Below are 16,685 nucleotides of genomic sequence, written 5' to 3'. Positions count from 1 at the left end.
TTATCGTTGTTGTCATGGTGAGGAGGAAAATGGCGTCAGATTCAAACAGACACTGAGGAGTGTTTACAACTACAACTACACGGATTTAAACATTTTAATGTCGTTTCACTGCAATAATTCACCAGTCAAGGACAGACGAGCGTAACAGGCATGCTAATGGTGGGCTGGTGTTTAGATTTAATGTTGTTATTTTGAATTGACCATTGATCGGTTTTTGAAACAAACACGTGAATTTAATTTAGTTTGATTTGAGTTTTTACTGTGTATCATATAATTCATGTATTATATTTATAAATTACGTGTATATAAACTGTAGTTTTTGTCAAATTGTCGTCTGGAGCTATATTTAAGAGCATCTCTAAACCGGTTTTCTTTGTTATATTTATATATAAAATTCTGTTATTGTTTCATAATTGTACTTCTTTATGTTTCTCCTTCTCTTGGTCTTTATAGGAACTTTGTAAATCCACCTAAAACATGAATGTATTTTCTCATTGACATTCTCATTTTAAGCTATATTTGTTTATGATAAAGTGCTTATACAGTATTTTGTGACAGATCTCAGACCTGTAAGGACACGTTGAGGTCATGCCCTCTGACCTCCGTCCACGCCATGGCAGTCGAGCCAAACGTAAAGACTCCAGCCGCCCTGATTCCACCCTGCGGGCGTCTCACCCGTCCGCACTGACCCCACAGGAGGAGATCAACAGGTTTGTTTCTAACATGTTGTGTGTGTGTGTGTGTGTGTGTGTGTGTGTGTGTGTGTGGAAGCCAAAGACTGAAAATAATGTCATTAATTACTCACCCTCATGTCGTTCCACAACCGTAAGACCTTCGTTCATCTTCAGAACACAAATTAAGATATTTTTGATGAAATCCGATGGCTCAGTGAGGCCTGCATAGGGAGCAATGACATTTCCTCTCTCAAGATCCTTCAGGAAGCTTCAGAGTGTTATGAATCTTTTGTGTCGAATCAGCGGTTCGGAGCGCCAAAGTCATGTGATTTCAGCAGTTTGGCGGTTTGACACACGATCCGAATCATGATTCGAGTTGTTATTTATTTATTTTTTTTTGGTGCACCAAAAATATTCTCGTTGCTTTATAATATTATTATAAAATAATAATAACCATTAAATATGTTTTTAGTAAATAGGTTGTTTGCAATCAAGTGGTTCTGGTGACACGCGAAATTCCGGTGGAGGGCAAGCAGTGAAAATTAGAATGGAAGAGATGGGGAAAAGTCCTTTCTTTGCTGGTTTAGAAAGGTATAAACAGAAAATCACAACATATGTCCTTATGCTATGAAGAGGAGCGACTTTTCCGCTGAATTAAAAGACTTTCCTGCCATCGAGGAGGCAGATATAGAGGATGTGAAGCTGCCGTCACGTCTGGGTTTGTTTATATCGCGCTGCCTTTCTACTAGTGAAATTAGAGCAGTATTTTGAATTTCTGTCGTGATTGTGAAAAATGTCGCCATTGTAGGTCATTTATGCTGAATCGGTAATTGTAATAGGAACTCTCGTTCGTGGAAAAAAAGGACGGTAATACATTTTCGCCTTGGTTGAGAAGGTGAGGGAAGACGACTAGCAAATGTAATAATGTCACTAAGTAAACCCACTGTCTTTCACTCAGAATAATCACATACTTTGCTGAGTTTTGTATTTGGTTTGTGTGTAATAATTAACATTATGTTTTAGAGTATGATTACTCGGCTTGTGAATGATTGTAACTTGCACACAGCCAATTCAAAACTGTTCACGAGCTCCTATGGGTTTGATTTTGGTTGTCATTGGTTGAAATAAATACAAAAATACAGCTTGTCTGTGTCTGAACGTGACCCTCCGATTCTCCTCCGTGGTCATATGGGAAAGTGAATATTTACAAAAACAACATTTAAACTAGTTACATTTCCACGCTTCCAACAAATAAATGGATCGACTTCTGCCAGCTTGTTGAACACAATTATTTTATTTGGACATTTTCTACCATACGATGGCTGATCGAAGCAGCAGCGCGTGACACTGTTCTCATGGTAACCAGATCAACATTGTGAACAGAATACCACAAAACTGAAGTGAAAATACCAAATTATAATGAAATAGGATACAATCTTCTCCTCCCTGCAAACAATAGCATGAAGGTGAATATTTAACCAAGTCAAAAAGGTAAGCAAGTATCCATATTCATTTACGTTAAGTATCAGCAGACGCAAAACGCTATAAAAGGCGACAACTTTTAAAATTAAAAAACGGTATAAGTTATGTAAACGATATAAACACCTTCTGGGTTCTCGATTTTATCGATTTGAGCAAACATAAACGACGCAAAACATGCAAATTTTGAGTTTTTGATAGGATTCCTATATAGAAACATCACTCCCTGCCCTCCAGACTCATTCGCGCTGCTGCTGTGACGTCATGTGCAAACAACCTATTAATGGATCTTGAGAGAGGAAATGTCATTGTTGGCTATGCAGGCCTCACTGAGCCATCGGATTTCATCAAAAATATCTTAATTTGTGTTCTGAAGATGAACGAAGGTCTTATGGGTGTGGAACGACATTGGGGTGAATAATTAATGACAGAGTTTTCATTTTTGGGTGAACTAACCCTTTAAGTCCGAACTTTTACTTGGTATGTCATAATTTTGACTTTTTTAAGGTAATAATTATGACAATAATTTTGTGACATGACATAATTATGACAAAACTTTTTGTCATAATTTCGACTGTCATTATTTTTTACTTTTTGTCATGATTTCTTTTTTTGTTTTTTGTACCTTTAACTTAGTATGTTATCATTTTGACATTTTGTCAATTTCGGCTTAGTATGTCAGTTTTAACTGTCATAATTTAAACTCTTTGTCATAATTTTGAGTTTGTGTCATAATTTCGATTTAGTATGTCATTATTTTCTTTGTCAATTTAGAATTTCTGTCATAATTTTGACATTTTGTCAATTTCAGCTTAGTATGTCATTATTTTCTACTTTTCGTCAGAATTTTCATCTTTGTCATAATTTGACTTTTTGTCACAATTACGACTTATGTCACAATTTTAACTAAGAATGTCATAATTTTGACTTTGTAATAATTTTGAGTTTTTATCATAATTTTGATTTAGTATGTAATTTTCTTCTTTTATTTTTATTTAAACTTTTTGTCAGAAATTTTACTCATAATTTTGACTTTTTATACCATATAACTTTTATAGCATTATTTTCTACTTTTTGTCTGAATAGTTTTTTTTTTTTTGCCACAATTTCGACTTTTTGTCACAATTAAATTTAACTTAGTATGTCATTATTTTGACATTTTGTCAATTTCGGCTTAGTATGTTGGTTTTGACTGTCATAATTTCTACTTTTTGTCAGAATTTTATTTTTTTGTCAGTTTTTACTGTCAGAATATTCAACTGTCACAATTTGACTTTTCATCAAAATTTAACTTAGTATGTCATAATTTTGACATTTTGTCAATTTCGCCTTAGTATGTCAGTTTTGACTTTGACTGAATTTCAACTTTTTGTTATAATTTCAATTTAGTATGTCATTATTTTGTACTTTTTATCAGAATTTTCATCTTTTTGTCATAATTTTGACTGTAATAATTTTGGCTTAGTATGTTGGTTTTTGACAGTTATAATTTCAACTTTTTGTCAGAATTTTTGTTATAATTTTTATTTAGTATGTCATTATTTTCTACTTTTTGTCAGAATTTCATTTTTTTTGTTGTTGTTGTTGTTGTCAATTTCATCTTTTTGTTAGAATTTTCATCTTTTTGTCATAATTTCACTTTTTATCACAATTATGACTTGTTGTCATTTTCGGCTTAGTATGTCAACTTCAAATTAGTATGTCATTATTTTCTTTTTTTTGTCAGAATTTTAACTTAGTATGTCATAATTTTGAATTTTACTCAATAATTCTGAAGTTCTGTGCTGTGGTTTTGATTTAGTATGTCATAATTTCATTACAGTTTACCAGAGCATGATTATAGTTCTTTTGTGGTGTAAATGGGCCTTGGTATGTATGTGTCCTCACAGCGCTGTGTTTTACAGGCTCAGAGACGTGACTGATGGGCTGCAGAGAGACAGACGGGGCGGTGAGAGAGAGACGAGTGATGATTTCACTCTCGCGGCTGAGCTGAGGTGGAAAATCAACCAGCTGGAAAAGGACAAACTGGATTTCACTTCCAAACACAATGAAGAGGTACAAACAAACACCTGCTGCTCTGCCTCTGACAGATGTGATCAGGGCACTGCATGTAATACTGTATCCCACAATGCACTTGACCATCCACTTTCAGTGTGACGAATTCTTTAAAAGTCATATCAACCACAATTTTTTCACAATTTACAGTTATATACTTCTCATTATATTACATCTTTATTCATCTTTACGCTGAATTTTGAGCAGGCACAGAGCAGCCTTAGCTTAGCCTTTGCTGAATTAAACATGACATAATAATGTGATTTCAGTGCAGAAATGAGTTTTGTAATGCGCTCTTGTCATGTCATATCCCTGCAGGTGTCGCAGTATGAGGCACAGGTTGCCCGGTTACGGGCGCAGGTGGAGCGCGGAGAGGCGCAGCGGCAGACGCTGGAGTACGATGTTGCCGTGGTGAGGAGAGATGCAGCAGCGGAGAGGAGAAACGCAGAGGAGAAGATGAAGGAGCTGAGGAAACACAATCACAGGCTGGATGGTGTGTGTTTGTGTGTGTGTGTCAAGTCACTAATCTGCAGAGTGTCTGCTGAGACAGACCTCATCTCTGTATTCCAAAGCATTCATGAAATACAACCATTTCATTTCACACCTATGATCAAAAACAGGGGTGATAGTTAATAATAATAATAATAATAATAATCCTTACATTTTATATAGCGCTTTTCTGGGCACTCAAAGCGCTTTACATATTGAAGGGGGAATCTCCTCAACCACCACCAATGACAGGTTAACAGGTTAACAATGCCACGATAATAAAAACTAAATATTTTGGTTGGTCGCTTGAGACGCACCTCATCAGAGCGATGAGAGTACTCATTGTTTGTGTGGAAATAACCATCGTATGATCCTGACAGCGAGTGTGTGTGTGTGTAGTCCTCAGCTCAGAGCTGCGTCAGAGAGCATCAGATCTACAGAGATCTTTAGAGATAACGCAGCAGGCACGTGAGGATGACCTGCAGGGCCTCCAGACGGAGCTGCACGAGAGAGACCGTCTGCTGCTGATCACAAATGCTGAGAATGACCAGCTGCAGGCCGAAAAGAGACAACTAGAGGCACTGATACAGGTCTGTCCATGCGTCTGTCTGTCATTTATCATCTATAGACACTGTTTTTGACTGTTGACTGTTTTTGTGTTAACAGGAGCAGAACGACACTCTACATAAACTGAAATGTGAAATGGAGAGAATGAAGAGAGGCGGAGAGAAAGATGCAGAGAAACTGAAACACAAATCAGCAGAGCTGAACCGCAGCACAGAGAGAGAACAGAGACTACGCTCTGATCTGGAGGTCAGCATCATAATTTTAGTAACATGAGTCTCACGATTTTTATGGTCTAATCTGCTATCTGGTGCAGTAAATCATGGCACTCGCTAAATATATATATTATATATATATATATATACATACATACAGTTAATATGAGAGTTTTGTGCCTGATTTTGACAGATGCATGATCGTGTGTGTAAGTGCATTAATTGTGTGTGTGTGTGTGTGTGTGTGTGTGTGCAGTCAGCTCTGCAGAAGGTGAAGGATCTGGAGCAGAGCGTGGAGTCTGAACGCACCGCACATCTGCAGTCTAAATTCAGCTCTGAGATCATCCAGGTAACACACGTGTGTTTATGATTGAACACATGCAGTTACGCTGGAGCAGTGTCGCGCTCATTCATCTGTGTATGTGTGTGTGTGTGTGTGCAGATGAGGATGAGAGATCTGGAAGACGCTCTGGAGGTGGAGAAGAAAGGTCACGCTGAGGTCACAGCCAGTCTAGAGCTCTGGAAGCAGAAGTTTGAGGAGGTGGAGCTGTTGAACGCTCACGAGAGAGACAAATCACATGACATGTGCCAGAAACTCGCTCAGTAAGATCAAACATCCCCAGGTTTATTCCAGGTTTTGTCATTGGAACTTTATGGCTAGAGCACGGTTATTATCGCTAACTAAAACTACTAAAAACATTTGAAACGATTTAAATAAAATATAAATATTAGTTGAAAAACTTATTAGAAATTAAAAATAAACTCAAGTAAATTTATTAACTAGAAATAAATAAAAACTAAAACTGAAATAAAAATATATTAAACCTAAACAACAATATTTAAAAAACACAAGACTAATAAAATGACAAAACATAAATGAAACTAAACATAACATGAAAAACTAACATTTAAAAATATTAATAAAACTTATATAAAAACTAATTAATTAAATAATTAATTCATTTTGCATTATTAAAGCATTTGGAGATGCAAGTACATTTAAGCACTTAGGAAATCTTTAAAGGCTGTATGTTTATAAATTAGTTTTTTCCTCCACTTCAGCAGCACTTACAAACACCAAAATTTAGAGTTTTATTCCTGACTATATTCTGAAGGTTTTTACTGAGGGGTTTGTTCATATATCATTCACACTCATTTATATAACATTTTATTTCTTAAAATATGGTGAATTTTTTTTTTTTTTTTTTTTTCGGATGTTGACAGCAATTTTTGAATTATAATGTGATAAAAAGAGAAATCCAAAATTTCCTCTTTAAAAGCCTTTAACTCTAATATGTCCACAAAATCAAACAAGAATTTTAACCAGGATTTTGTTGAATTTTTTGTTAAAATTTTTTATTATTTTTTTTTTTTGCATTATTAAAGCATTTGGAGATGCAAGTGCATTTGAGCATTTAGGTAATTGTCTGGGAACAACAGCATGATAAAGATGCGGTACATAGATTCTTATTTGTTAGCTTTATTATTGAGTATTGTAAAGAATGATAAGTGTTTTTTCTTCCAATCTGTTTTTATGTTGTTCCATGTATTTGGACTCACATGTACGTGATGTGTTCAGGTTGGAGAAGGACTTCTTAACCATGAAAACTGATCTGATTGGTCAGCTGGATCATGAGAAGGCTGCATCTGCTGAGCTGATTGGTCAGTTAGAGCAAGAAAGGGTGGAGTCAGTTAAGCTGTCAGTCAAACTGCAGGAGCAGGAGAAAGTGTGGACAGAGAGACAACATGAACACAGCCGGGTAAACACTCTGATGTCTCTTACCCATGCCAATATATTTTATATCATTTATGTTGCCACACTGGCCGTTCTCTCACGTCTCTTACATCGGTGATGTTCCAAGTGTCATTTTCGCAGTTTGATTTAATGTTATACTGCAGTTTCACATAAATTACCCCCACATTTAGCAAAGTGAGGCTTGTTCATTCTGAACACTGTTTGTGTGTGCTGTAGGTGCAGGAGGCTCTTGTCTGCACGCAGGAGTCATATGACAGTCTGCTGTGCGATATTGATCAGGTGCTACAGCAGTATCAGCAGCAGGGGGCGACACACACACACAACACAGGTCAGTGAAAAAAGAGATCCTCAGACAGGTGAGAAAAAGTTACATAACACATTACTTTCCGTACAAGGTAACTATATAACTTAGTTATTTTTAGGGAGTAACACAATTTTTAATGTATTACTTTTAAAAGCAACTTTCCCAACATTGATTAACACAGGTTTTTTTCCCTGTTTATTACTGTGAATCTGGTTTAAAGCAATCTGTATTGTAAAAAGTGCTTTATAAAATAAATGTAGCTTGACTTGAAGGCATTTTACACGTGTGTATGTGTGTGTGTGTTTGTGTGTGTGTTTGCTTTTTAGGGGAAGGATGTAAACACGATGCATCTGCTCTAATGGACATTTTGCGGCAAACGCTACACTACTACAACACACAGGTACAACCTACACACATGCAAAATATACTTTAAGGTGTTGTGCTAATGCAAATAATACTGCATATTTTGAAGCACTAAAGGGATTAATCAAGCACATTTTGATAGATTTTGCTGGATTTTTTTCCTTGAACACAATGCATGAGCTCATGAACTTTATTTGGCTGTTCTTGAGCTCACACATAAATAATGCAAACATTTTAATGTGAACTGATTAGTGTTTTCCACTGATGGAATAGAATAGGGCATATATGATGAGTCTTTGGCAACTTTAATTAATAAAATATAAATATTAGCTCCTTCAGAAACACATATAGCAAAGTTCACTTCCCTTATAAAACTATAAGTACAGACACCAAAATGATAGATCAGTATCAGTATTAGTAATTACTACAACAACACAAAATCTGTGGTTGATTTGATACATTTATTGGCTGAATGAGGCATTTCGCTTTTACTGAACAAACAAATTCAAATGGACAAAGCAAATAAATGTATTAGTGATTATTAATTTATATTATATAGTATAAATGTATAAAATGTTTTTATTAAAAGCTGCTTTGAATCGTGTATTGCAAAAAGTACTATACAGATAAATTTGACTATTAATTAGTTGAGAGAAAATCTGAAGGCATCATGTTGCCTTTAGTTTTTAAATTTTCTTAAGGCAAGATGCATTGGATTTTCAAAAAATGTTTCAGACTAGTGGAGAGAAAACATCCAAAATTCACTTTTTAGTGTTTATTTTATTGCACTTTATTCAATTTCAATACATATCTTTAAAGGCTGTATGTTTATAAATGAGTTTTTTCCTCCAGTTCAGCAGCACTTACAAACACCAAAATTTACAGTTTTATTCCCAACTATATTCTGAAGGTTTTTACTGTAGGGTTTGTTCATATATCATTCACACTCATTTATATAACATTTTATTTTTTGACAACAATTTTTGATTTATGGAGTGATAAAAAGAGAAATCCAAAATTTCCTCTTTAAAACCTTTAACTCTAGTATGTTCACAAAATCAAACAAGAACCAGGATTTATCCAATGTTCAGATTTATGTTCTGGAAATGTATGCAAATAAGTGCATATGAAGAGTTTCGTTGCAAAATTAGATAAATCCATTTTTTTAATTTTTCAAAAATCTTGTTTTTTGGTTGTGCATTCCAATTAATATCAATTCAACTGCAGTTGGTTTGTTTTGATTTAAACCTTCATAACTTAAAAAATACAGCTAAGTAGCACCATAAAACAAAATAATAACATGATAACATAATAATAAACATGTTTTGACAAAATGTTAAAAACGGATTTATCTCGTTTTGCAACGAAACTCTTCATATTTAATTAGAAAATGTGTCATTTGCATTTTAAACAACATTTCCGAAAATTTGTAATACAATATTTTTTGGCTATTCACCTGTAGTGTCTTGCTTTAAGAATTCTTTTTTTACCGTGTGTAATTTGTGAATGTTGGATTTGTAGTTGCAGGACTCTGTGATTGTGATGCAGAAGTTGAATGACGAGGTCAGGCAGAAGGATGAAACGATCACTGATCTCCAGAGGAACATCCAGGTGTGTGTTTGTCACTGTTCTACCGATTAACTTGGATGATTCGGGATCTGGACGACTGGATGCTTTGTATTGTAACTAGATGCAGGTGTCCTGAAGGAAACATCAGAGCGACGCAGAGTTCAGTTTCAGATGAAATGATCGTCTTTCTGTCTGTCTGCAGGAGTGTGAGGCTCGCGGTGTGTGTGTGAGTGAAGAGGTGAAGCGTCTGCGTGCATGTGTCGCAGACGCTGCAGCTGAACTGCGCAGACTCACACAGCAACACACACAAATACACACACAGATGAACACACTGCGACAGCAGCATCACAAAGACTGCCAGGTACCAAAGCTAAAAGCATAAGAAAACAGTTTTGTTACTTGAATGAAATACATTTTAACTGAAATATCAAATCTTAGACCTTTTTTATTTCACCTAGTTGCCAAGGCCACATTTCTCATTTTCTTTTTTATTTTAACTTGAAGTACTAAAATAACGAAAACTAAAACTGAAATAAAAATGAATGAAAACTATATAAACATAATTTTAAAAACAAAAACTAATGAAAATAACAAAAACAAAACAAAATGACTAAAAACTTAACCAAAATTAAAATTGAATGTATAAAAAATAAAAACTAATTCATAGCTGAAAACTATTAATGAAAACAATAATTGTGTAGCAATGAATAATGACAGAAATACTATTAAATATTAATAAAAACTACAGCTAAAATGTAAATGGAATATATTTAAATAAAAGCTAAGTCATAATTCAAAATATTTATTAAATCTATAATAGTCTATTAGTGAAAGTAAAATAACACTGCCAGAAACATAATGACAAAAACACACAAAATTACTCAAATTAAAACAGAAAATATAAAAAATGACTAATTCAAAATATTAATAAAAACTACAACTAAACCCTTAGCTAAAATTAAAATGAAAATAGAATATAATATAAAATTAATTCAGATTCATACTTTAAAATATTTATTAAATCTATAATAGTACTGTATATCGGTGATAATAGGATAACCCTGCCAGAAACATAATGACAAACACACAACAAAATTGCAAAAAATAACTAAAATTAAGGTGGAATATATACAAATTACTAAAATATTAATAAAAACTTTAATAGTATATCAGTGATACTAAAATAGCACTGCCAGATTCACACACTTACACTCAGTGTTCGTTTCCTGATCTTCATGAAATACTTTGCTTGATCTTGATTTAATGGTTTAACAAAATGTTTAATAATTTTATTAGTAATTGTATTTTTATTACTGTTTAGGAGAAACTGGCATTCCTGCACACGCTCTATCAGCGTCTGATCGCCGGGTGTGTGCTGGTGACGCCGCCGCACAGCATGCTGGGTAGCTTCTCATGGACGGAGCTTAGTGCGTTGGTGCAGGAACACGTGGACACGCTGACCTCTGACCTCTCCGCAGCCAATCAGAAGGTGAGAAGGGGCTTGTGGGAAAGATACGCTGTAGATGTGCAGTTCCGGAGTTTGAGAGGTTGTTTGTGCGTCAGGTGTCGTGTCTGGAGGGGAAATCGGCAGCACTGGATAGTGTGAACGCACAGCTGAGACAGAGAGAGGAGAGCTGGGTCAAACAGAGAGAAGATCTCAACACACACTACACACACCTCAACCACCAGCTGCAGCTGAAAATACAGGTACACACACACACAAACACACACGTCACTGATTTACGACTCTACTACAACAGGTTTTCCTGCTTGAATGTTGATTATTTTATCTTTGCAGGATCTCAGTAGGCAGCTGGAGCAGTCCGAGGGCCGTGTCCACTCTCTGGAGCGCACTCGGGCCGAGCAGGAACAGGAAGTGATGCGTCTGCAGTGTCTGTGGGCGGCGTGCGGTTTGCTAGCGGGGTGCGTGCGCGCGCTGCGGAGGCAGGTGTGTTTGCTGGCTTGGCAGAAGGCTGTGCTGCAGGAGCGCATGAGTGACGCGGACGCCTTGAAGACGGAGGTCAGCAAGCTGCTGCACGCGCTCGGCGAGGGCGGGGTCAAAGGTCACGCCAGGTTCCGGCGTTGTGCGATCGCAGTGCTGGCGGCGGGGCGTCTGCGCACTCTGGGACGGAGCTCCGCCGTGATGTTCAGGGTGTCCGTGGGCTCCGGGCCGCAGGTGTGCGTGAGTGAGGTGAAGCTCAGAGAGGAAGAGGAGGAAGAAAACGGCAGCAGGGTGATGAAGACGCTCAGGTCCACTGCGCTGCTCCGGCTCGTGCACACGTGCATGGAGGAAGTCCAGGGGGAAATGAGCAGAACTGGTGAGAAACGCACACGGACAGCACTAGTGTTATTATAGTTAATTGATATAAATAAGTTTGTAGCTTGAAATTAAATTACTGCTCTAATGCTGGTCATGTGACTGTGCCAGATGCAGCTGGTGTGATGTCAGCGGCTCAGAGCGGGTGCAGGAAGTTGTTGGAGCGGCTGCTGTCAGACGTGGACTCTCAGTGCTGTGGGCATTATGGGAAGGACTCGTTGGCACGGCGACTGCGTGACGGACTCCACGCGCAGCACACTAAACACAGCTACTGCAACAGCAAGGTACACACGTGAAGCTTGTCTTTTCTTCTCTATTGTGTCGTATATCCGAGTGAAACAAGAACAAGTGTAGGGCGGGGCTTCATTCTGTCTGTGGGGAATTGATTGGATGGTTGTGGTTTGCTATTGGTGGATCTCCTGTGAGTGACAGGTTGCCCCACCCTCATCATCAGAGAAGAGAAGAGATGCTGCAAGAGGAAGATATTCTGATTCAAGATTACCAGAACATGAATTTAACACAATAATGATGAATCATTTAGAATAAACACTGCAATAAGAATGGTTAATTTTGGGGGGTGTGCAGATGATGATGGCGTCTCTTCAGAAGCACATCCTGGAGTTCACGCAGCGTCTGCATTCGGCGGAGGTGGAGCGGAGGAACCTGCGGCTGGAGCTGTCGCACATCAAGCGCACAAACACCAGCAGAGACACACACACCGTGAGTCAGGCTTTTTAACGTTAGATTTGTAACTTGTAGCTGTGCAAAAACAGTCCGTTATTCTGCTTGATTTTGCAACCTGGTATTTATTATCATATTTTCTTTATCATATCATAAACTTTTTTTGGTCTGTGTGTGTGTGTCAGGCGTGTGCTCCCCTCCAGCAGTTCGAGCGAGTGTGTGAGGAGCTCAGCAGTGCCCTACAGAGGGAGCAGCGCGCTCAGGTTCTGCTGCACGATCAGGCCTCTCAGCTGCAGCAGCTGGGCCTCAGCATGGAGCTGCACACGGGGGAAGAGCTGGAGAAGGACCGCACACTCGCACAGGCTGTGCAGGTACACACACACACACACACACACTCTGAGAATGGACCCACATTTCCACTGACCATAATAAACACAAATAAACAGTGCAGCAGCCTCAAAACACATTTTTGCGCTGATCTTCCACTGTTTTTCTTTGTAAACATGCACTGACAGTTATCAGATGTGACGCTGAGATGTTATAGATAATCAGATCCATAGCAGAAGTGAGGAAGAGGAATGATCCGGACTCTCATTGTCTCGTCAGAGTTTGTCAGACGCCAAGATGGAGTTGAGGAGGAAGGATCAGTCGCTGCGCTCACTGGGAAAACAGCTCAGCCAATCACAGCAGGAGAACAAACAGCTGCAGCAAAACATCATCAGCGCAGAGAACGCACTGTACACGGCGGCAAAGTAATACACACTCTCTCTCACACACACGCACACACACACACACACACACAGTCACTCTACAGCTGATTTAATCATAACATTCTGTGTTTTACTGTATATTCCGTTTTTATGATTTTCACAGATTTTTCTGCATGTGTTTCTAGGAATAGAGAGTCTCTGATGAGCTACATGAAGTCTGTGGAGAAAGAGGCGAGAACACACACACACACACACACTAAAAACATCAGCTGAACCACGGATCAGTTCCCTGTTGCTTCATGTTGTCTCTTTCTGTTTTCAGATGAACGTCATTCTGTCCAAAAAAGCCCCATCACAGGATGATTTCACCCTACAGCTCTACAGAATGACCCTCATACCCTCAGACTCACAAAGCATCATGGGAAACCCAGAGAGAGAGGCATGCCAGGTACAAACTCTTACAAAAAAATCATATACTTCAAGTCGAGTCAGCTTTATTTCTGCAGCGCTTCATGCAGTACAGATCGTTTCAGAGCAGCTTCACTGTAACTTAGTTTACTTTGAACACTTGTGTATACTTCCTGACATCATAAAACGGTCACATACTCCCTTTCCAGAGCCAAAAGTGAAATGGGAGTTGTAAGTGATGTCCCATGTTGCATTTACACAGTGAAGAAGTAATGTGTGTGTGTTGTAGCGTTTGGTGATGCGTTTCCTGGAGCTGAATCAGCTGGCGTGCTCTAAAATACCATCCCAGGAGAGACGGATCTCATCATACGAGTCTCACATCCCCACGCTGAAGGACGCCTGCCTGCGGGACAAACCGGTAAGAGTGATGAAAATGCTATTTCTGAATCTTCTGAAGGTTTTTTTTGTTTTAAAAATGTTTTTTCTTGGTTATACGAACGTTAAGGGAACATTTTGCAAACATGTTACTTTTGAATGTTCTCTGAACATTAGATTTAAAAACTAAAACTTTTCAGAAAAAACTATTCCATGAATGATGTATAAATAACATTTTGGGAACATTATTAAAGACCAGATAACTTTGAACGAATGTTCTATTAATGTTACTGGAAGAACGTTTGTTCATACCTTGGAGAGAACCTTGTCAGAACATTAAAGTTCTGAGAACGTCCCCTGTTTGCTGGGTAAGTAAATGTTTTAGGATTTCAGAGTGTACTTCTACATTCCACAAAAACACACCGTTCCTCATTATTTCAAAATGAAGAAATCGACACGTGATAGCAGTGAACTGATTCTTTTCAATGAACCTGTTCTGAATCTCAAATCACACTGAATGATTCATGCACTGCAAAAAATGTTGTTCTTACTTAGAATTTTGTCTTGTTTTCAGTCCAAATATCTAAAAATTCTTAGATCAAGAAGCATTTTCTTGACAAGTAAAAATTATTTTCTTGTTCAGTTTTTCCTTAAAACAAGCAATAATCTTAATTCAAACTGAAAACAAGATTATATAGTTTATTTTTGGTTTGAAATACGATTATTTTGCTTGCGTCACTGGCAGATTGTGCTTGTTTTAAGGAAAAACTCACTCAATTTTCTCACTCAAAAAAAACAACAAAAAAACTCACTTTTCCTGAAAACAAGAAAATATTTTTTACTTGTCAAGAAAATGCTTCTTGATTCAAGAACTTTCAGATATTTTGACTAGAAACAAGATAGAAACTCTAAGTAAGAACAGCATTTTTTGCAGTGTGAGAATTGAACTGATCCGATTGCAGTCAACAACTCTCTGATTCAATGATCCGGTCGGAGCGAGTCTGACTCGAATGAGCCGAGAACTGGATGATCGTCAGAGCTTGAATGCGCATGACTAAGAGTTACTGATGCTGAATTATAGTGTTGATTATTGTAAATGAAAATCATATTTAGGTCAGTGGTGTGTACTTCGTTACATATTAAAATACATTTTTCAAGTTTGTGAACTATATTGGATTATTTTTATTCCTCACGACATTCCAAAGGATAATGTTCTACTTTTTACTTCTGTACTTTTAAAAACACATCGTTTCTCGTCATCAACACCCGCTCTGAGACTCGATAGCGGCGTCTGATTCATGAACGAGCTGATCCTGTTCGCAAATCGCACTGGACGGTTGTTAGTCAGACCGATTCACCTGCAGTCAGCTGATTCAGTGATCCAGTCAGAGCGAATCTTCATGTGTGACTCAGTGAGCGGAGAACTGCTGAATGTGTGTGCGACTGTTACTTATGCTGATTTATGTCACGACTGTAAAAGAGCCGTATTGTGTGAAAGCCTTGAATCTGGTCATGAACACATCTGCATGTCTCTCTGTGTGTTTGTTTGGCAGTTTTCGTCCTGTGAGCCGCCAGCAGAGGTGGATTATGGGACGTGTCTGTCGGACGCTGCGGTCGCACTGAAAGGTTCCTCCAGAAACACACTCTCAGATCGCACAAGAGAGAGAAAACACTGACGAACTGAGCTCTGTTCACACTCTTTATGATGTTTGACTTCGGTTTCCCTGTGGATGATGTTTATTAGTCACACTGTTTACTAGTGTAATTAAATCTGCAGTGATTTACTGATGCGAATGTCTCTCGCACTCATTTACACTAAACATCACGGTGGGGTAAGATGGGACGCACCCTAAATCAGACAAAGTCTGCAGTATTTTTGACTTTCTAAATATACAGTACTGTCAGAAGCTTTGAATAATTAAGATTTATTTCATTGAAATAGTAAAGTGAATTTATTCCTGTGATCAAAGCTGAATTTTCAGCATCATTACTCCAGTCTTCAGTGTCACATGATCCTTCAGAAATCATGATTTGCTGCTCAACAAACATTTATGATTATTATCAGTGTTGAAAACAGTCATATTTTTGTGGAAACTTTTATGATACATTTTATTTTTCAGGATTCTTTGAATAGAAAGTTAAAAAGAACAGCGTTTATTTGAAATAGAATCTTTTGTAACATTATAAATGCCTTTACTGTCACTTTTGATCAATTCAGTGCGTCCTTGATGAATAAAATTAATTTCTTTTAAAAAAATTACAACTTTTGAATGGTAGTTTATATACATGGATAAATAGTTCACAGTAAGATCAATAACATGCATTTAGAAAATAGATGAGGTGAATTTTAATTTCATGCTGACTTAATTTGCATGTCAGAGTAAATGTTGTGCATTTTCTACAATTTTCTAAATTAGTTTTATGTAAAAGCAAATTTATCCAGGACTGAAAATAATATGGAAGCTTGAATAAAATAAAAAAGGCAATTGCAAGCTTATACCTCACAATTGTAAGGAAAAAAAAATAAGAATTGCATGATAAAAATTACCTTTATTTTTATTTCATGGCGGAAACAAGCCTATATATATATAAATATATTAAATTACAATATTAGTTTCTTCAAAAGAGTGAGAACATCAAACTTCAACATATATTTACACTAAATACAACAAATAAAGCCTAAAAAACAAATTTATAATTAAATTGGTCAACAGCAATATTTATTA

At 37.2% G+C, this 16,685-nt stretch overlaps 1 protein-coding gene across 3 annotated transcripts; it reads left to right on the top strand.

The window, feature by feature from the left end:
* Positions 1-24: 24 nt before the first annotated feature.
* Positions 25-15,916, top strand: LOC137009759 (coiled-coil domain-containing protein 171). 3 transcript variants are annotated; one of them, XM_067372245.1, is made up of 24 exons: positions 25-159; positions 559-710; positions 4,058-4,208; positions 4,527-4,701; positions 5,097-5,287; positions 5,364-5,510; positions 5,733-5,825; positions 5,919-6,079; positions 7,056-7,236; positions 7,449-7,560; positions 7,863-7,936; positions 9,421-9,510; positions 9,671-9,829; positions 10,790-10,957; positions 11,032-11,175; positions 11,267-11,786; positions 11,897-12,069; positions 12,371-12,505; positions 12,652-12,837; positions 13,073-13,218; positions 13,362-13,407; positions 13,499-13,624; positions 13,874-14,002; positions 15,513-15,916. In XM_067372245.1, the coding sequence occupies exons 2-24, from the start codon at positions 589-591 to the stop codon at positions 15,633-15,635; spliced, it is 3,552 nt and encodes a 1,183-aa protein (XP_067228346.1). In that variant the 5' UTR covers positions 25-159; positions 559-588; the 3' UTR covers positions 15,636-15,916. The 3 variants fall into 3 exon arrangements, with proteins under 3 accessions (XP_067228346.1, XP_067228345.1, XP_067228344.1); XM_067372244.1 differs by having other exon boundaries at positions 4,043-4,208; positions 11,903-12,069; XM_067372243.1 differs by having other exon boundaries at positions 4,043-4,208.
* The last annotated feature ends 769 nt before the right edge of the window (positions 15,917-16,685 follow it).

The sequence above is a fragment of the Chanodichthys erythropterus genome, chromosome 20 (genome assembly GCF_024489055.1).
Source record: "Chanodichthys erythropterus isolate Z2021 chromosome 20, ASM2448905v1, whole genome shotgun sequence".
In the NCBI taxonomy this organism is placed as follows: domain Eukaryota; kingdom Metazoa; phylum Chordata; class Actinopteri; order Cypriniformes; family Xenocyprididae; genus Chanodichthys; species Chanodichthys erythropterus.
The sequence above is the reverse complement of the archived record's forward strand: the minus strand, read 5'-3'. Positions and strand labels throughout refer to the sequence as shown.